This window comes from Acipenser ruthenus, chromosome 10 (genome assembly GCF_902713425.1).
Source record: "Acipenser ruthenus chromosome 10, fAciRut3.2 maternal haplotype, whole genome shotgun sequence".
Classification (NCBI taxonomy): Eukaryota; Metazoa; Chordata; class Actinopteri; order Acipenseriformes; family Acipenseridae; genus Acipenser; species Acipenser ruthenus.
The window spans coordinates 43,663,714-43,686,196 of NC_081198.1; the positions used below are offsets into that span (position 1 = coordinate 43,663,714).

General features: G+C 36.4%; 1 protein-coding gene across 4 annotated transcripts in view; it reads right to left on the reverse strand.

The window, feature by feature from the left end:
• Positions 1–585: 585 nt before the first annotated feature.
• LOC117409136 (polypeptide N-acetylgalactosaminyltransferase 13-like) overlaps positions 586–22,483 on the reverse strand; it is a 36,139-nt gene continuing 14,241 nt past the window's right edge. For 3 of the 4 annotated variants that reach the window (XM_059032331.1, XM_059032333.1, XM_059032332.1), the window contains exons 4-14: positions 21,056–21,222; positions 20,301–20,508; positions 19,688–19,858; positions 18,574–18,691; positions 18,036–18,216; positions 15,169–15,308; positions 12,671–12,769; positions 10,955–11,089; positions 9,270–9,299; positions 7,624–7,828; positions 5,099–5,224 (exon numbers count right to left, since the gene is read on the reverse strand). In XM_059032331.1, coding sequence (XP_058888314.1) covers positions 7,643–7,828; positions 9,270–9,299; positions 10,955–11,089; positions 12,671–12,769; positions 15,169–15,308; positions 18,036–18,216; positions 18,574–18,691; positions 19,688–19,858; positions 20,301–20,508; positions 21,056–21,222 — 1,435 coding nt within the window. In that variant the 3' untranslated portion in view covers positions 5,099–5,224; positions 7,624–7,642. Of the gene's footprint in view, positions 5,225–7,623; positions 7,829–9,269; positions 9,300–10,954; positions 11,090–12,670; positions 12,770–15,168; positions 15,309–18,035; positions 18,217–18,573; positions 18,692–19,687; positions 19,859–20,300; positions 20,509–21,055; positions 21,223–22,483 lie in introns of all 4 variants that reach the window. The other variant, XM_034014775.3, reaches the window with a different exon arrangement.

Consider the following 22,483-nt stretch of genomic DNA (forward strand, 5'->3'; position numbering starts at 1 on the left):
CCTTTGCTAACTAGGAGGTATGAACTTCAAAAACATTTCCTGTTATTTATTTATGTAATTTATTTATTTACATATGCTGTACCAGCTATATTTAAAACAAACTATATAGTCATAATTTCCTATTTTTTATTTATTTTTTTGGTTACATTTCTAGGAATCTAACAATGCATGATTTATCATTTACCATTTAAAAAAAGTTGTAGAACTGATCAACTCATAACACCTACTGTAAGTACTATATAGGCGGGGGAAAGATGAAATGCTTTCCGCTATTCTAGATGTGAGGTGGCAGGCTCGAAAACTTAAACATGGGACCTACCTCTTTTAATCTGTTCTTTCCTTTCTCTCCCCTGCCACTTCCTTTCTCTCCCTTTTGTGGGGGGCAGCTACCTTCAAGTCTAAAGGCGAGTTTCTGTGGCACACCTATCATTCTAGAAGCCTTGAAATTATTACTTGTTCCAGTATACAACAATCGGGTAGTTCCAGTCGGAACACTCGAGTAACATATCGGAACACTCGAGTAACATATAGGGCCTGTGAGAGGGGGTGTGTGGGTGAATCACTGACAGAAGCGGAGACACAGACTTTTGGTTGAAACGCCACACAGGCGCTCTGCTTTATTTTCTTTTTACCAACAATGGTATTTTGTTTTCTGTTCACTGACACAGTTCTTTTGCACCTGCAAGTGCTGGAAAGCAAACCGAAAGTTCAAAACCAAATGATGAAAGAAAAAAGGGAAAACAAACACTAAATCAAACTACAAAGAATAGCAGCATGAAGGGTCATTTAAAATACCCAACATTATAACCCTTTTCACTGGTATCACACTCCAACAGAACAAAAAACCTTGAAGGTAAAATACATGCAGAAATTAACTGTATTAAAGTCAATTGTACTGACTGGTTATATTACTCATAATACTGTAGACATGACAGTTTTTTGGGGGTTTTTTGTGTTTTTTTTACTGAAGAAACTATTCTGAACTATTTTTGTAAATTAAGAAAACAAAATTCTTATCAGGCATTAAAAATGAACAGTGTAATTAATATTTAAAAGTACAATGCAAGTCAACATTGTACAGCTAAATCACAACATTTTGCTGCTGGGCTTGCATACTGCTTTTTCTGATAAGATTTATTTTAAAAATATATTCTTTTGTGCATACATTAATTGCAGAGTTTGAATAATGGCTTCTATTTGCAATGCATTGATTTTTTTTGTTAAGAAAATTGATATTAAAGTCAGCTCAGTAAACACTAGTTAAATGTATTAATTACTGTGGATGAAACCAGTAAATATTAAAATGGGTTTGAATGGGGGCATGTACTATCAGGGTGCTAAACTATGCATCTCACCACATTTCATGTTTTGCAGCATTACAGGCAACAAACACCCTGGCCTACCAAACAAATGCTGGTGCTATTTTGTGGTACTGGGCTGAGCTAGAGACTTTCATTGGGCACTGGGCAGGTACTCTATATAAAATCCCAGACAAGGCTTACGGTTAAAGGAGGTAGTGTGGTCCAGTGGTTAAGGTCCAGGGCTTGTAAGCAGAAGGTCACTGGCTCAAATCCCACCTCTGCCACTGACTGACTCACTGTGTGACCCTGAGCAAGTCACTTAACCTCCTTGTGCTCCATCCTGCAGATGAGATGTTAAATCAATGTTCTATTGTAAGTGACTCTGCATATAATGCACAGTTCACAGCCTACCTCTGTAAAGCGCTTTGTGATGGTGGTCCACTATGAAAGGTGCTATATAAAAGATATATATACAGTGCCTTGCAAAAGTATTCAGACCCCTGACCAATTCTCTCATATTACTGAATTACAAATGGTACATTAAAATTTCGTTCTGTTTGATATTTTATTTTAAAACACTGAAACTCAAAATCAGTTATTGTAAGGTGACATTGGTTTTATGTTGGGAAATATTTTTAAGAAAAATGTACCATTTGTAATATATATATATATATATATATATATATTTTAATGGTTGTAAATGTATAACATTTAGAGTACCCGCTGCACTTGAGGGCTGTCTTGATAATTACAATAATTTGCATATATTTGAAGAGCAGATAATTAAATATTCGGGGATACCAAGATATAAAGAAACAAGCAGTAAAACAGACAACAAATGCCCCTCCTATGAGAAGCACAAACCAGCACAGGTTTTACATTTTACGGCAGGTCAGACTATAAATGTTAACAAAAAGCAACACTAATTTTATAAATGTAATAAAACAGCAGCCTTCTGGTTACAGGTATGCTGTTCTGTGGAAATACAATACATTCAATTTTTAAACACTGCTTCAGAAAATATTCACATTCAGTAGTTTACTTCAAAACTACTTTCTAGAACCAGGGACTTAGTCAAATCAATTATATTTTCTGAAATTATATTACAGCAAATAAAATACATAAGCATTACAATGCTTCTCAACTGATTTCTTCTGTGTTCTGGGGATTGCAGCACACATACAGAATGGAAGTTTTTTTGTTTTGTTTTGTTTTATTTTCAGTAAACTGATGTTATCGTTTGCCAGCACTTGCCCAGGGCATGAGCAAAACCAACATTTACTTTTGCAAGTAAAGCATCTTCCTCAGATTCCTGGAAACTAAACAAGGAACAGTAAAAAGTATAGTCCCTGAAATCTAATTATACAAAATCATTCAAACAAGTAAACTAGTGATATGCATACTATTAAACATTCAAATGATAAAGAAGCTGACAAAGCTTCACAGAAAAGATAAGAATTTTGTGATGCAATTGATGATGTATTTATCTGTCACTAAAACATATAGGTAGTGCTCTGGGGATTCAATCAAATACAGAGAAACCTAATACCGACTCACTGCATTTTCTTGTTCTAAGTGTAATCAATCAAACATCAGGAACAAAGGAAGAACTGCCATATACACACTACTGTGTTAAGAAAAATGGCAAAAAAGTAGCATCTGATAAGCCCTTAATTTAAAACAGATATGTACACTGAGTGTACAAAACATTAGGAACACTCACTCTTTCCATGAAATAGACTGACGAGGTGAATCCAGGTGAAAGCTATGATCCCTTATTGATGTAACCTGTTAAATCCACTTCAATCAGTGTAGATGAAGGGGAGACAGGTTAAAGAAGGATTTTTAAGCCTTGACACAATTGAGACATGGATTGTGTACTGTATGTGTGCCATTCAGAGGGTAAATGGGCAAGACAAAAGATTTAAGTGCCTTTGAACTGGGTATGGTAGTAGGTGCCAGGCACGCCGGTTTGAGTGTGTCAAGAACTGCAACGCTGCTGGGTTTTTCATGCTCAACAGTTTCCCGTGTGTATCAAGGATGGTCCACCACCCAAAGGACATCCAGCCAACGGCATGCCAGTGGTCAAAAACGGCTCATTGATGAAAGAGGCCAAAGAAGGCTGACACGAATTGTGCAGAGCAACAGACGGCCTACAGTTAGTCAACTGACAGTCCAGTACAACATTGGTGCCGAAAGACCCATAAAAGAATGCACAACTCGTCGTACCTTGACACGAATGGGGTATGGCAGCCGACGACCCACTCAGCCCACTTCTTTCAGCAAAACACAAGAAACTGCGGTTGCAGTGGGCTAAGGAACAAAAACACTGGACACTGGAGGATTGGAAAAACATTGCCTGGTCTGATGAATCCCGGTTCCTGCTGTTTCATGCTGATGGGAGGACTAGGGTATGGAGAAAACCACACGAGTACATGCATCCATCATGCCGAGTGTCAACATTGCAGGCTGGTGGTGGTGGTGTGATGGTGTGGGGTGTGTTTTCATGGCACACATTGGGCCCCTTGATAGAAGTGGAGCAACGTTTGAATGCCACAGGATATCTGAACATCATTGCCAATCAGGTGCATCCCTTCATGGCAGCAGTGTATCCATCTGCTAATGGATTTTTTCAGCAGGATAATGCCCCATGCCACAAGGCTAGGATTGTCCAGGAATGGTTCCACGAACATGACAGTGAATTTCGCTTACTGCAGTGGCCTGCCCAGTCACCAGATCTCAATCCAATTGAGCATCTGTGGGATGAGATGGAACGAGCTATTCCGAGTAGAGATCCACTACCAGCCAACCTGACACAACTGTAGGAAGCATTGGAGTCAACATTGGCCAGCATCCCCGTGGAACGCTTTCAACACCTTGTAGAGTCCATGCCCCGACGAATTGAGGCTGTTCTGAGGGCAAAAGGGGGTGCAACTCAATATTAGGAAGGTGTTCCTAATGTTTTGTACACTAAGTGTATATATATTGCACTTCTAGAAAGTTTAAATGAATGTCACCATGGAACAGGGAAATAATGCCTGCTCTGTATTTTTATTTAAATCAACCCCCCCTCCCCCAGTGATTAATTGACACTCCATTTCCAAATGAACAATTTCTCCATTATTTTGGTCTTTTCTAAAAACATACAGTATGCAACATATATGCAGGCTTCTATTATATCATTATTAGTTATTTTTTACCTCAAGATACTTGTCATAAATAACAGTAAATTAGTTAAATAAGTTTTTAGATCAATTGAAATCATAATCTACATACAGTGTTTTGTACTGTACCCTTAAAATAAATATACTAGTTTCGCAAGAACATTCTCTTTGAGGTCAGTGTCAAAGATATTTCTTGCATTAATTATTATTATTATTAAGTTACTTTATTTAAGGCATTACATTTTGTATTGTGGTCCTCCCAAGCTGAAATGAATGTCTTTACCTAAGCTACTGGAAAATAAAGTCTAAGAGAAGAGCTTTTTGTTACAGTGCGCAGTACCACATTTCTCAGCACCTATTGTGGTTTTTTTTCCTGTGAACAGATGCAGATTTAGAGCCAGAATGAACAAGCATGTCTTGAGAAAAAAATAATAATAATTTGATTACTGCTGCTACTCTATATCGCTCAAATGCTTTCTTTGATTCCAAGAAGGTCAAGGTGGTTGACTATTTTTCATTTTTCATTTTCATTTTTCATCGAAAAAATGAAACCCACACACATTGTAGTAGTATGCAACCCTGTAGATACTGTCAGAATGAAAGAAGTCTTTTCAGGCTTTAGGCACTCAAGGTCATGTTCCGCAGCAGCCACTCTTGAGATCGGCTGCCACGGCAGTCCCTCAAAGTGGGCACCATTTTGTCCTCCTCAGATGGCTCATCCAGACACTGGTTACTGTTGACATGTCGAAGCGTCAGCCTCTGTGAAATTTAAAGTAAAGAACCTTAGATACACCTCAACAATACATCGTGCCCCAATGACACTGTGCTTTTTTGTCACATTATGTACGGTGTTACATGTTCTTAATTAACAGTACATAGTTCAACAAACTTGGTTACACCCCCACCCCCCGTCCCCAGTTCTCCACCATCAGAAGAAAACTATTCCCTTGATGAATATTCTAAAAAATCTAATTGCCTTACAATAGAAATACTTACCTGTGAAACAGGCATTGCATCCTCCAGATTCACACTACATTGTCATGCACCAGGCAATCAACTGCCCCTGGGAACTAACCTACTAAAACAGCGGCTACTGCAAGTCAGTAGACATTAGCATTTCAATTAGCTGGTGGCTTTCTCTACCATATTCTAAGAGGCTGTCAGAGCCAGGAAGGAAATGAACCGTTTTATACAGAAAGGGTCACTTACTTGTGACCCTTATTTGGACAGCATAACCAGTCTAAAAATATGCGACTTCAAGCACATCAAGGAGATTGTTCAAAGGTTGTACCATTCATATTTGGCTTTTTATTTTGTGATCTCTGGTAGAAGTGAATAGCTGTGCTATTTATATAACCTTTCCTTTTCCAATGATTGGGTGCTGCTATGTAACAGCAATTTGATGTGAGTATCTTTGTAAAAAAAAATAAGTGAGAGATGAGGAAATGTATTTTCTTCACAATATATTTTTTTAAATGATGTGTATGCTGTGATATTCATATCAAATCATTTTTCTAGTGTCAGCCTTTGAATGTCTCATGGTTTACGAGCGTGAACCCAAGTGTTAGAGATATGTGCCAGTCTGATCTTAAGAGCAGTCAACAGGGCCCACAAACAAAATTAAACAATATAAAAACTAAGGCTAACTAACACCTCAATAGGTACAAAAACAACAAAAAAATGTAAATGAAAAACTACAAGAGCTGTTTAGAGACTTGTCTAGTCCATGTCAGGTGTATTCGTATATCCCTGTGTCATATTGTTTTAGGATACCAAATTGTATTCAGACTTGTAAAAGCAAGCATGACCAAATAACAAGTCTGTGTTTCACCTTTGTTGTCCTGATCTTTATAATTAAAGCTCATCTATATCTTCACATTAGAAATGTTGGTAAGTATTACATAATATGTGGTGCATTTCTCCATAACATTAAACACACAAGGGGCACTATCTTATTGTATTTCTTTCCAATGGTAATATAAAAAAAGTAATTATTAAAAACCTAGCATATGTGTGTGCACAGCTGCCATCCCACAACATAGAGTATTGCCTCTAGCTTTCATCACAGCAAACACATCACATTTACTGTACTGGACCTCATGAAAAGTCCAGTTTATAATCATATTACTATGCTGTGCCGTAAGAAAAAACTGTTCCTGTTTATCTTACATCGTGCCCTGAAGTGATAGTGGTAATACACAACTGGAAGCCAAGACCCAAAAAAAGTACTTCATTAACCTACCACCCCAGTAATTATTAGTCCCACCTGCTCTGGGCTGCAGCACAGTGGGGGTGTTGGGGGAGTCTGGCAGAGTGCCTCCCTATTCTCCACCTGTTCCGACAGATGGATGGACTGAGGTGCCAGCCTATCAATCTCCCACCTTAACAAACACTAAGCACAAAAATGCAAAAAGCAGCGGTGATGGAAAACATTACGCAGTGCCTAGCAACAACCCTCGTGAAATGTTAGATACCAGGACTGTTGACAGCCATGAGTTTTTTTCCCCTTCATATCTGCTTTAATTATTTTTGGACAAGTCACAAAGCCAACAAAAGGATGTGTAGCTTAATTTATTTAATTTCTAAAGCACATATAAGCATGTGGCTGCATAAATATTACTCGACAGCATCAGACTACTGAAAATTAAATTTCATTCTGCCTTGCTGTATAATGAATCCCGGGGTCCATTTGCTATCTTTCCGTGCATTGTAAAAAGCACAGCTGTTCATGAAGATTCATCTGCAGCTTCTGACCTTATTACTTCAATGTTTCTGTTCTTGCCTTACCCAGTGAACCCAGGTTATTGAACCCAAACTTGTAATTACAGCACTATTTAAAAGAACTAAGAGGTTAGCGAGTGATGTTATCCCTAGCATTTTTACCTCTATCTACAGGTGTACCCATTTGTGCAGAAATCAACTGAACTGAACTGTAAACTGGTTATAATATTCCAAAATATGATTAATTTATGTTTTGTAGCAACAAGGAACCTTTTGAGCAGACAAAACACTGAAAAATCCTCGGGACATGAAATCTTGACCAAATATTACACATTCACAATACACAAGACAGTTTTAATGAGGAGGCTTAAAGACACACAATACTAATTGGCTAAATCAATACCACAACACATACTGACTATGACTAGAGTACTGACCTGGACCGATATAGAACTGCTAAAGGAAATAATCTGTAGGACTGAGAAAGATGTTCCTAAACACTTCATATCTTGTGTAGTTTCTTAGAATCCATGTTTGTATAGGGCTGCCACGACAGTCCTCCACAGTAGGACTATAACTCCCATCCGACAGTCTGCTAATTGTTAGACATGACTGGGTGATGATATGAAGAAAACTGTGGGTCTGGATAACAGTAAGAGAGACAACAGAACAAGTGAAGGATGATGGAACTGAAATTAAGCTGCTTGAAATGTGTATAGACTCAATAGTACTTTACTGATATCTAAACTAATTGTATAGATTCACTCAAACAAAACAAAGACATACACAATACAAAACACAAACAATGGATATGAAAAAAGTTAAATGGAACACTGACAATTGTATATGGATATTACAACTAAAGAGACTTGTTTTGTATAATCCTTGTGATATCACTGGTTTCCAATTAGGGTTTATTAACAATAATTTGCTAACACATCTAAAATATACATTTTTAAGTAAATTTAGGGAGTAGGAGGAACTGCGCGGCTATAATATTGCTAACATCACGGTGAAAAAGCTTTACAATCAAGTAAAGTGCAAAAGACCAATACTAATATCACTCTAAAGCTTCATAATTAGGGGGTTGTATTGTATTTAATGGCAATACTGTAGCTTTAGAAAACTTGTTTGTTTTTAGTCATTCTCAACGCCTTCAGGCGCCTGTTCGGAGTACTGTATTTGTGACGTCCACGTGCCAAAACATATCAGAAAGCATTTTGGGATGTTGGAGGATACACAAAAAATGTAGTTCAATATTACAGCGTCCACACTTCTACAAACCGCACTACCTGCGGTGCGGTCTCATTTAGAACCGGACTCAAGACTGCCCCCTGAGGTGGTCTCGAGTCCGGTTCTCGAGTCTGGCATTAAACGCTGCGTAGTGTGGACGCTAACCGTATTTAGCACTTTTAAGCCGGTTTAAAGGCAACTAATATGGTTTAAAAGCATAGTGGTGAACAGGGCCAAAGTTAATAAACACAATTATACAAGAAATGGGTTAGATTCTGGAGGCATTGTCAATACTTCCATTGATGTTTCTTGTTATTTCACAACAAGTGAAGAGTGCTGTTTGTTAGTGTTCTTTTCTTGTATGTTCGTATATATGTAATTGGGGTGACATTCCTTTTCATGTGATGACTAATCACCAATATTGCCAATAAAATCAATTAACAAGTTGAAAAAGATAACGACAGAGTACCGCTGGTAATGCACTGTGAAATCTAATATATATATTTTTTTTGTCAAGAGGTAATTTTACTGTATGTTAGTCTCTCCAGAAGTTGAATGCAGGGTATGTTAAAAGCTTTTCAATTTTTGTATTCAAAACTATATAGGGTCTTATGATCTTTCTTAAAGAATGGGCTGCACTAGGCTTGACAAATACTGTACTTTAAATACAAATTTATTTAAGCATAAAATATTCAGTGTTCGTTATATGAATAACTGAAGCATAAAAACATTAATTGGTCGAAATTCTACCAAAATAATATTTGAATGTAGTTGGGAGGTTTCTAGTACTTTAAAACACACCACAGGGAAAACTCAACTTAACCTGAAAGACAATGATAAGAAAACTTACCTTAAAATCATATTCCCATTTGCCTACATACTGTTTGAAAAGAAAATATATAATACTTCAGTTTTTACAAAATTAACCAAACCCTCAATGTATCTGTCAGTAATTTGTTCCACAGTATGTGATAACATGTTGCCATTCGTTACCAGTGTGAAGAAACCATGCTCATGTATTTTTCTAGATATATTTTAGCATTTTTTTTCCACATGTTGTATACAAACGTTGCATGACGGGTTCAATATGTGATAATATAGGGTTAATGTGTGTGTTTCATGTATATACAGTATCATACTGCATACCAAAAAAGAGCTTCTGTGATGGTGACTGCCAAGCCCATTTTCAGCTAAAATAAAAGAATAAATCCCCCACCAAGTCATTCTGAATTTGGGGTGCAGTCTTGCTTGTTTGCATGTATTTTAACATATTCAGGATAGCAATATATTTAGTGAGAAAGCAGTCTAGGTAGAGTAAAACTTTCAACAAATGTTCCACCTCAATCGCAGCTAACCAGCTGCGGTATTTGAATACTTTGCTGCGTCACTGTGAAACATAACATTTACAGGTAGGGGAATTGAAAAGTCTCCAGTAAGAATGTGTTGAATTGAATTACTGGTAGATAAGAATTTGATCCATATTGGAATTTGGACAGGACAACAAACAAACACCCTGTTTCTTCTTCATGAGACAGCAGGATTTGTATGAACACAAAGTAGACTGATCTTCTGCTGTTCTCCATTCCAAGTGTTAACCAGGCCCTACTTTGCTATCCGAGAACTTACAAAATTTGCTAGAGCTATTGAATAACAACACGTCTGAGCTGGTATGGGTAGGGCCTGTGTTTACCACAAATTGCAGAAATTATCATGTCATTTTTTTGTTTGTGTGTTCTTGGTTTTTTTTTCAAAAAACTAAGGAAACATTCATGGAAGTGTTATATTTATAACACTGTCTTAACCACTGCACAACACCTATATGCTTAATCCCCCCCCCCCCCCCCCCCTTTTTTTTGTTAAGGACTGGTTTATTTAAGCTGATGTATGTTATTATTTTCCTCTTATTTTATCCACATTATGTCAATATAATTAAGATGAAGTATACCATTCAAAACACAGGACTCATGAGTAATTTCTACAATTGCATTTTAGCTCCACCTGGTGGAACAAATTAATGTATTACTTTTATTTTTATTATTATTATTTTCTTTATTTTACAGTTGCATGTTTCATTCCTATTGCTTTTTAATAAACACAAGAAAAATAAGCAATGAAAAACTATTCCTGCTAAACCTCAGGTTATATCCACATACCCCACAATTTAACCAATAATTCAGGGATAATAAAATAAAGAAAAATATGCTTTAGATTAGGTTATTCTTTAATGGATCCACTAAGAGCTATAATAAGCAGATATATCAAGAGATCCTATTTAAAATAGCAGTATAAAAATAACAAAAACGAGGCTCATTCAAATATTCCTTTACCCTTCCCTAGTACTACATATACACAGAATGTCTTACAAATTTACATTTTTAAACATTTAACTTTTCTTTTTAGTGTTTCAGTTCATACCAATACTAGGTCTCTATAGTCAATTACACCAAATAACTACAGTATTCCATGTTTAGCTAGTGAATACGGGGGCATCTTCAATTATTGTAGTGCTAAGCAACACATAGATCCTATACATACCTGTGCATCATACTCGAACAGCTGATTTCCTCTCATGTGATGGCATTTCAGCATGACGATAGGACCATTAAGCCTAGAAACGTCCAGACAGAGATCATCTGTTCGGATTTCCTTGTCAGCTGTGTAGGAAAATACCTGCAAAAGCAAAAATCTTTTGTTCTTCAGAACTTCTCATTTACGTGTAATATCATTACATATAACATATGGTATATAGACTGAGGGCTAAACTTTAAGTACATAGGTGACACTGAAATACATTTAGCAACAAGACTGTTAGGCATAGAATTTAAGTTTCATTTATGGGACCTAGTCAGATTATTAACACAATTATTAGAATAAGAGTCTGTCAGAAGCTTCAAACACGTTTTCCACAGATTTTAAAAAAAGACTTGAGATGGCATAATGTATAAACCATATTTCGGAAACAGCTGTGGAAAATTTGAAGTTTCTAAATATTAATTCAGCAAGGTTTGAGTTTCACATCGGCTTAATCATCGGTTTAATCATCAATGGTTCAGACTATCTGTCATGAAGCCACCATAGTTATATTTGTCACTGTCGAATGCCCTTACAGTAACCTTTGTTTAATCAAAACCAAACAGCACTTAATGTGAAACTGCCATAATAATCTATTACAAAGGCATACATGTGTTGAGAGTGTAATAATTCTATCTAAAACATTAACTTTAATACATTACTAACATTATTTGTTTTTTCAGGGCTAAAAAGCTGTGCAAATCAGAATTAAATTAACAACTGAATGGAATAAACTTACCAGCCCATTTTCATTATCCTTCCATTTTCCATGTTTTAATGTGTTTTATGGTTACATTATATAAGATAAATATAAAGTTATTTTAACGCACATGCTAATGGAGTAAAAGCATACTAACGTAGTCATTGTGCATTAATGGTTTGCAGCTGTAATTTGTACCATTATTTGTAGAAGAACAAAATAAACTGTTGATGTTACATAACTATTAACAAACAACTTAGAAACACATTAAATTAAGTCCTTAAATCAAAGTTCAGAGTTGTTTGTTGCTTTGTTTTTTAACAACAGTTAACAACAGTTTTATAGTATACAATAATGGTCCAAATTGCATTTTGCTAAAAATACTTTGATTAAAGGGCTTAACATACAGTAGCAAATGAGGTGTTTTTTTTGTTGGTCACATAAAATGTATTGTGGAGTATTGTTTATAGAGGGTAGTGCAAAAGGAAAAAGGGTGCCATATTTTTTCCTTGTCTATGAAACTGGCAAAGCTTGCTGAAATGCATCTGACCTTAATAGTTTTTAATTGCCATTACTGATCATCATCTATGCCACTTTTGCACTTAAGCCTTGCCTATTCCATAGAAATGAAATAATCTTGGGTACACATACTGTAGGAACTTTTACAAAATAACTGAGGGGGAAGCTTGCCATTTTAAATGTACAAATAATGGATTTCTGCACATGTATCTAAAATATATCATGCATTTGCTAAGCAGTTCTTTCTATATCACAGAGAATATGCACAAGAGCCTCTCGTTCCCTCATCCTGATTTAATGTACAGTTCCAAAAGTGTCAGCTGGACACATTAAATATACAATATTAATGTTTACCAATACGCCATTGAAATTAGATAAGCAGCTCAGAATCTATCGCCTAACAATATGAAGATGACATAACAGTATTCACATTTTCATTTCATAAAAACACATTTTCTTACCTGATTTCCGCCCATTCCGTGGCAGTTAAATATGCCTACTTTTTCATTTTCTTTTCTTCCCATGTTGTCCAAGCATTGGTTGGTTTCAACATTTCTGATCTATACAGAGAGGGCATAAGCAAACAAAGAAACAAATAAGCATCCTTTGGAAAGGATATACAAAACACATTACAAGAGCAGAACCATACATGACCTGGAATAGAAAACCATGCCATTGGACAAGCAAGTCCAAATTCACTATTTAGAATTCCAAAGCCTGGCCAAGCAATAACATGAAAAACAGGCCCCCAGGACCTCTATCCAGAGCACGTAGAAAAGCATTCAGTAACAAGCGACAGCGCAGCCAAAAAAATATAAAACTTCATAAGCCCAACCAATAAGCCTGTTTTATTAAGGAATATCCATAGCAAGTTTCTCCACAATTGAGTTAGGATAAAGATACAAAAAGTAAATGTGACATATATACACATGGACGAGTGCCTCCATCATTTCCCTGTTAGAGATTATAATGGCATTCAGTGTAACATTTTTAAATGCTCCTGGTTTAACAGCCTCACCTCCAGTATAAATCACTGATACAGGTCATTGGAAGGTGTATGCCACTGACACTGTCTAGCAGCTAGAACAGTCACTGTTCCATACACAGGAACAAAATGCACCAGAAACCCCACTGGCAACATATGCAACCCACCATGAAATACATGACATTCTGTGTTACGCCAGAAGAAGGAAGCAATTTGATACCAATAAAACCCTGTATGAACTGCAACATTTCATTCTTGATCTTCTGAACTACTTCACTGTTTACACATATTTGTGTCAAATACGTTTGCCCTAATTATTTTTTTTTCTTTATTTCAGAATAAAGAATATACAAATAGGCATTCCAAGAATCTGGTACAACAAATGAGTATTCAACATTATCTTGTGCCTGATCGTTTACTCTTTTGCTGTATGCGAGTTGCAGTCATTATAATTTTACATCATAAATATAGTATGCATTATAAATAAAAAAGTGCTCTAAATTATATTACATGTGCATTCAATCCCTTTAATTAAATAGTATTTGTATTCAAGGGTACCTTTGACTTTTGTGTGAGGCTGTGTAGCAAGCATGTCTGTTTTTAATGAGTGTGACTGACACATTACATAAAGGAAAGTGAGAAACACCATTTCCACCTCCCCAAATTTACTACATGGATTTCAACACAGACACTCCTAATGGAACTCATTTAATTAGAAACAACATCTTTCTCTGCAAATTATTATGTAAATTAGAAACTTGAGATTGATGGAAAAAGTCTAGAATGTTTTTAGAAACCAATGTAATGACTTTTTAAATTAATGAACCATCTTATGCAAAGCTGCATATATTTAATGATGAAAATCAGAATTTGTATCAGACTTGCATACTTTTTCAACCATTGCAGTCTATGTTTTTTTCCCCAGCACATAATGCTACTATCACACTGCTCACAACTGAATAATATAAAAACTAATGGTCGTAGTTGTCATTTTACTCACAAGTTACTCATGCATGAAGAACAAGCCCTACTTTTAACTGGAAGTGTTCACAGGAGGGGGGCTAGTGCGAAATTTGGGTGAGCAACTGTAATGAAAATGTAATGCTAAGTCTTCTCATAAATACAATGATCAATGGAAGACAAGCTGAATAATATGCTAATTAGCAGTAGAGAACAATAAACTCTATTTGCATACAGTACAAGTGGTGTGTTGTTGGTGTACATCTCAAGCACTTTTAGGAAGATATTACAGTGCTAAATCGGAATCGGTTATAATACGGTAAGGTTGTGTCTCCCATTTCCCCCATAATGCAATTTGACTAGCAAACGTTGGGTGAACTTTCCAGATATACAGTATGAAGCAGGCAGACAGCAAAAAAACAAAATCTTTCTGTGTTAAAATGAAACTCGATGCAGCAGACAGAGAGAAAAACTAAGAGGGTTTTCTTGAGGAGATTGGACTCCAAAGAGCTGCTCTAAGAAAGAAATGTGCTGCGCTAAAGAGTGAGGCAAGCTGCTGTGTGAATGTGCTGCTGTGAAAGTGCAAGACTGTTTGTTGTTTTTGGTGTGGCCCAGGCTGACAGGGGCCAGGAATAATTGTCCCAATAAACCGTGGCCTCGAGTACCTGCAAAATGTGTCTTCTTCCTTCATTTTTCACCGTAAGCTACAATATTAAATTAGGACTTGCGGGCATTGTAAATCATTTCAGGATCAAATAAGCCAATATTCGTTCTAAGGCGAAACACAGATAACACGGTCTCCTAATTATGGACCCCGACAACCGCATTATAATGGGGTAGCACTGTACTTCATGAACTTTAAACTCTTTTTTCACTGACCTGCCCTTACTCTGCTGAATAGCATTAGCATTGGCATGACTCCATTATTTAACTATACAACGTCGATCAGTCGGATAATCAAAACAAACCAGTGCAATGCTTAACAAATCAATAAATATAAAAAATAATACATACTTCACCAAGTGAGAAATATCTTCTTGGGATCTGAGAGTCAGGATAAACAGTTTCCAGATACCATGAAAAAGGTTTACACTGGAGACTTTCTCGTAGGGCTTTCCGCTGCGACACATCTCCATAATCCACCTTGACTACACCTGTAACAGAAATACATCAAGCATTCCCTTAATATTACCCCAATTTATTGGTGCCACAAAGAAATGTATATGTTGTCATGTATAACAGCACAATCACTGCACAGAGTAGCCTTATGTAAATGTCTGAGTAGAAAGGAAATAGAAACAACTTGGTAACACACCAAACTGCAGTTAAAAAAAATAAGCCAGGGTACTACAGTACACAGTAAAGATCATTTATAAAGTTACGGTGTCCATAATACTTAACTGTAACTACACATCTTCATTTTGACCAAAAAGTTCCTTCCCAAGTTTAAGTGAAGTCATTTGCGAAGGTGCAGTACTGTACAATAATTCAAGGTTAGCACGTCTTTCCGTCTTAAACGATAGGCAGAGAACAGATGTTTCAAGTGTCAAGGATTATTGCAATAAAAACACATTTTAAAAAAACAACACATGTATCAACCTAACCTATCAAATGTGAGGCCAATATGGGACCTCAGCTCAGAATACACCATCCTGGAAAGTGTTAAACCTCTACCCAACCATACATAATCAGAATTTATACGGGCCACCTTTAGTGTGGATGACAACATTAGAAAGCTGTCAAGGTAGTCCTTCTACAAGATTGCAGAATTTGTTTTCATTCTTCACAGAGTGGCGTTTGACTTCACAGTTAGGATCAGTACTCACCCTCCTCGGTCTGCCAGCAACAAACGTTTTATCCCTAGCCCTTCCAAGACTGTGATATTAAATTCCACACAGCTCTTCTCATTTGGTTAGCTCACTGGTCTCCCTTTTGCTCTTCCCACTAATATGGCCTGACTATCACACGTCACTTGAGACAGCGCTCGGCTTCAAACCATGGCTAGAACTTGCCTGCATCAGATGAGGCTCAACCTTTTATACCTGCTACCATCGATAATTTGCATTAGATGCTCCATATAGTGACTGGTCTGACTCTTTTTCTAGCATGCTGTTTATATGTATTTTTTCACAATTATTCCACAGCTGTCTTAAGTAGATAAAATGTTAGTGAAGGTCATTGGACAGAGCCCGAGCAGGCTGTCATAGAAAGACGGAGATCAGCATATTTTAGACACTGTATGTGGCAAACTACAGGGGCATCACCACATTCCAACGCGATATTTGTGAAATACAAGCCTGTGCAGCTTTGTACTTTGTTTTCACCTGATTTAAACCCAATTGAATATGCCAGGGATGAGCTATGTCAGTGACTCTTCTTTAAACTTTAAATTCATGCAGCAGTAGCAGAACACTAAAACACTGATGGCATATATAAATAATGTATTTTGCCACGTTGAAAACCATCAAAACCACAAGGAATTGCAGAGAAATAAATGATTCTGGCAGACTTCATTAAGAGTTATACACTCGTAATAGCAGGCAACATCATTAAACACAGCAACATGCTTCTTTGTGTAATGGTTATAGACAACAGCACTGTTACTGCAGTGCATCTGACAACAAAATACCCAGTAGAGCAAGCACAGAATAGATGCTGCAGTTATGATTTGTAATGTAGTTTTGCAGAATAGTTTCTGACCTAGCTGCATTACAAACATTAACCACCAGATGGACCCTTTTGATCATGAAAAAAAAATATTGCTGTGGATAATGTAAACAAGTTTTTGAATGAAAAGCGATACTAAAACAATTTTATCACAACAACACCATACTAATAATAGCAGGAAATAGCTTTAAAATGTAGCATAAGGGTGTTTAGATAATGCAGTTTTGATTATAGGAGTTATGGTGGAAAGATGGGTAATTCACAATTGAGATGCATTTTAACTAAAACATCATGTAGTAAAATAATAATAAAGGATGGCATTTTCAATTATCTGCCTCTTTGTTTCCTAAATATTTTATCTCAACACCAGAGCAAACTGGCAAGCTTTCAAGTCATTTAATGGAAACAAAAGCTTGGAGAAATGTAAATTACTGCGCAGCTCAATGGAGTGGATAGGAAAGCAAACTTTCACTGCTGCCTAGGAGGGAAAAAAGAATATGAACTGAAAGAATGGCAGCTATTATTCCAAACTCCCAGCTAATTCAACACTAAAAATATATATAAAAATTAAACGCTGTAAAAGACATACTGATGCCTATAATAAAACTCATCATTCTACTGCACGTCTATTTCTACTTCAAACACAGCGCCGCTGCTGAATTTAAATCCTTAATTTTTTCAGAAGCCAAGTCTCTAGGGGAGGATCTGTGGCTCATCAGCTTAGGCTGATTCTTCAGTGGGAGGGATCCTAGCTTTCACTGCTGCCAGCTTGTGCCCTAGTTTATTTTAACTGAAGGTGGATTTCTTTGAGGAACATCAACATCTTGTCAATTGTGGTCTACTGTGTTGACATCCCTGCACCCAGAAACAGAGAGATTTGGGAACTCTTTCAGAAACAAACATAGAAATAGGCACGCCAAATTTGCTAAAACATAGGATAAGATGAGAACTTCAAGCAAAGCAGAAAAGTATTATTGCATATTAGTTCCTAGAGTTATAGTGAAGGTGAAGACCCACCCTATATTGTACTGTTTTTGTTAACCTTTTGTTTTGGCCCTTGTGCCTTTTTCTTTGTGTTTTTTTGTTTAATAAATGTGTGCTTTGCGCTTTAAACTGCAGCTTCTGTCTCCGAGTCTCTAATTCCTGCCGGTAACATCTTGAGCCGTGACGCTATCCTGTCACAAACATAGAATAGGAACGCAGCATTCAAATACCTGGTGATATGATATAGAAGAAATCTTTGAATTCATCCATCCAGACTTCAGCTAGCCTTCTGTTGTTCTTGTTGATGACATGACCTGTTCCTCCGGGAAAACTGTAAGGAGTGGCTTTGCGAAAGACATGACCAACGTGGGAACATGTAACAATTTCCAATGACCCTCCACACTGCCAGATCTAAAGAAACAGCAAGCCCAATGTAACAGTTCAGTTAAACATTTATGGCACTGCCATATACTTTATAATGGCTAAGGCAGATGGTTAATCATGATTTTAAGTGTCCTTCTTATGAATAATAGTGGTCAAAACTGTTGCACCAGACAGACAAGAGAATTGGAATCCTGTTGTTTTTGTGCAGGACGGGACACTTGTCAAGCATTCTTACACACACCAATAGATTTAAAAGCTTTGTTAAGTGTTTGGGGAGTGAGGATATTGTTCTAGCACAAATCAATGACAACTAAGAAAATAAAAAGCTACTGGAGAAGGCCTTATTTCATACAAACATAATTCTTAAGAAAAGATGACAGTTACCCTAAAAGACATTTCTAAGTTTTCTCCACCCCAAATGTCCATTCCTGGATCATAAGTTCCAATTTCTTCAAAGTAATTTCTGTGAATTGAGAATAAACCACCAGCCATTGTAGGGGTCCTAGGGAAAATGTAGAAAATCAGACATTAAAATAACAAGACAAATAGAACTACCAGTCACATTTGTAGCAATAAAATGTTATAAAAACTGCCAAGACACTGGGGATCATATGAGATACAAAGAAAAATAAGCCTTTAGCAACTATCACTATGTTGGTACTGTGTAGTTATTATTGGTTATTGTGATATCAAGCCTGGGGAAAACAGTCAAAAACATTTAATCAATGTAAATGTTAAAAGGAATGTGGATGAAGAAAGCTATTCTTCTATCACAAACACTGTAAACATGGACTATTTAGTGACCTTTCTTTTTACATTACTGTTTCCACAAAATACCTAGAGAGACCAGTTTTAACATGTCTGTAATTCCCAAATAACAGACCTATCATACCCCTGACACCTACTCCATACTGTAGCTATCAAGTCCACTCTGTCGAAGTGTCAAGATAATTTTTCTTTAGCTGTGAACAATACCACTGACCTTCTATCATTTAATGAGGAGCAGTCAAAAATATAAACAGACAGTTGACATTGCTTGTAGACATCTCTAATTGGTTCCATACAACAGGCTAATTAAGATAAGGCCTGGTCTTATCAGTGAGGTTGTTTAAACAAAATAAAAAAAATAAAAAAATCTGTAATGAGAGTATTTATAAAATACAATACTGCTCTTTCCATCATTTTCATTTCCGTTAGGAATGCACAGGATATTTAATTTACTGTAGTTGAACTACCATGTCCACAAAACTGATTGCTGGCACTTTTCTGTTCAACAAATCATCACAGCATGTGCCAGAGAGAAAGAACAGTAAAACACTTTTCAACATAAAGCTGTCCCTTTGAAATTAGATTTTCAATTATTTTTGAATACATTAGATAAATCGGTGCAATATGATTGTATTTTTATTTCAGCTAATTAAAAATGGAATAATACTGAAATATGTACTATGTATAATATGTGAATATAGTTATGAAAAATCATTTTGTTGTTACTTGCCTGACAGGTAATGTTCGATCCCCTTTTCTTCTGTCCATCTCTCGCTGTGGAACAGGATACCAGCGAAAATTCAGCTTCCAGTTGAAGCCACCGTAAGTCATGTCAGATCCAGCCATGTATTCAAATGTGTCATCGCTGATTACATCAATAATAGGGCAAACAACTCTCCTTCTGTGGAGCAAAACAAACATTTATGAATACACATTCTTAACAAAACGTAATTTACAGTTTGTACTACAGTGTTTGTATACAAGAGACGTTTGTATACAAGAGACGTGGTCTAGATATACGTTCTGCAGGTTTGTCCTTCGGATCCATACCAAGAGCTGTCCAAAGTCAGAGTGGACTTCTCAGTGCTGTTCATTGTTTAATGCAGCAATTCAATTTGAGGATCTGGTGAGAGTTCATAATAAAACTTTGCTTTGACCTTTTTATTCCTTAAGGAGATGCCCTTCATCATATAACACAATTATAATATTCCCTCCCTCTCTGTATAATATACATATTTGCTTCAAAATACTCACATACATTTCAAATCCAATTCATGTTTATGTTTTTTAGTGTGAACACACAGATGAAGCTGTAGAGTTGAGTGTATATGTTACTATGATACCTGTCTTCTTTAATTCTTGCCATTAGTGGTTCTAGCCACCCACTAGTGCATTCACAGTGCGCATCTAGGAAAGTTATGACTTCGCCCTTAGTAGCAGCCGCCCCTCGAAGCCTAGCACGGATTAGTCCAGACCTTTGTTCCATCCTGAGGATTCTCACCGGAACTTCCAAATTCCGAACATATTTCTCTAATTTTTTCATTAGAAAATCTGTAAGAAAACAGATCAGAACAGACATAGTAAGATTGGATACAAATAAATAAATACATACATACATACATACATACATACATACATACATACATACATTTTGTAAAATAAGGCTTCCCAACCCAACAGTATGAACCTTTAAAATGGTGACATGCTGTATATGAGTTGTAACAGTTAATTTACTATAAAAGTTAGCTAAAATGTATAGGCAATTTCTGAAAAATCTATTCACAATATCTGTCTTCTACAAAATAGGAGGTGACCACCCTTATAAAAGTATACCATGGCATTTTTACACAATACTTTAGCAGTTTTATCATGCTTTCCCATGGCTATACTATGCATTTACCATAGCTGACCCTGGCTTGCCATGTTTATTAATATGCTTTACCATACCTAGCAAATCTTTTCAATGCTTACCTATGCTTTACCATGCTTTCAATATGCTTTATTACACTTTGCTATGCTTTTACTATGGCAAACCTTTATATGAATGGGATTTATCTCCTACAAAACACACACACACACACACACACCAGATACAAACCTCTTTCACTTGCATCATCCACTAGCAGTATCTCTAGAAGTAAATGTCTTGGGGACCTATTTATCACACTGTGGACTGTTCGAAGTAGAGTACTCCAGGCTTCATTGTGAAAGACTATGACAATGCTTGTATTTGGGAGGGCATCAGGGTAAACCTTTGTCTTGCACCTGTGTGAGAATGTAAAAACTATTAGTGACTATTCCTAAATAGTGACTTGGATTCATACAGCCTTTGAACTGCACGGTGCTGGAAAGGGGAATGGGAAATAACACAAACAAAGGGGAGGTGACAACTACAGAAGGAGTAATATCTCAAATTAAATAAGATACTATTGCTGTAGTATCAATAAAGTATGATTTCAAAAGATGTCAGTTTAACAATACTGTTCAAAGGATTTCAAATTAATTTTATAAGGATTTATTTGGCTACATAACATTAATCAATATTGTTGCTGTTAAATGTGACCCTGTTCGGTTTTTACAGGCTATGAAATCGGATTAAGTTGTGTAAACTGTAAATACAGTGTTCACACTGAAAAGGGGCATTCTGTTCAGAGCTTCACATAAGTGACAAAGTCACTTTCTCTATCGATGTGTCCCATTAGAAGTCCATGTTGGTAAATAAGCCATAAATGAATGACAAATAGACATTTTCATTAGTAAGGTAATATTTATGGTAGAGCCAGCATATCCGTTTCAATACAGTGTAGCACCAGTATACTGCTTCAAACACTGGGGTTATTCAGTCATCTTGAATTATCTTTTGATCTCAGTCAAAAGAATGACAGAATGAGGACACTACAAAAAAAAATCTAACTGAGACAGTCAAGCAACTCTGTCTCCAAAGCCAAGCCTACATGGTTTATACCGTGATTAGAATATATTCAGCATATTTCCAATAATGGTTTGCCAATAGTACAAGCATGTCAGTGACATTAGGGTCACGGCTGTAAATGCAAAATTAGAGCAACATGAAAAAGTAGATCACCATGATCTACATCCACTGTATAACAATATCAATTTGAAATAAAAACAGGTGGCTCATATACCACCACATTCCAGCAACAACCTGTATTAAAGAACGGCCCAAATGTGTCCAGCCCTTCTGCATTGTACTGTTAAATTATCTGTGCAGAAAAATGGTTAATGACTGCAGAGACTATAAAGGAATGCAACATAGCTTTTTTATATATATACTTTTCACCTTTTGCATATGGTAAACTTAGCGTGCACTGCCTTCAAGGGAAAAATAAGACAATCTTTCAATAAATAATTCTGTGCAACTTGTGTAAGATAGATGTGGCAATATATCAAGCAAATAGCTCTCTGGTTTTTCATTATGCAGAATAAACAGGGCTTCAGTTTGCAAGAAGACCCTTCTCCACCTTCAGCTGTCACTGTTAGTAATAACATTCTGTAAACTGGAATA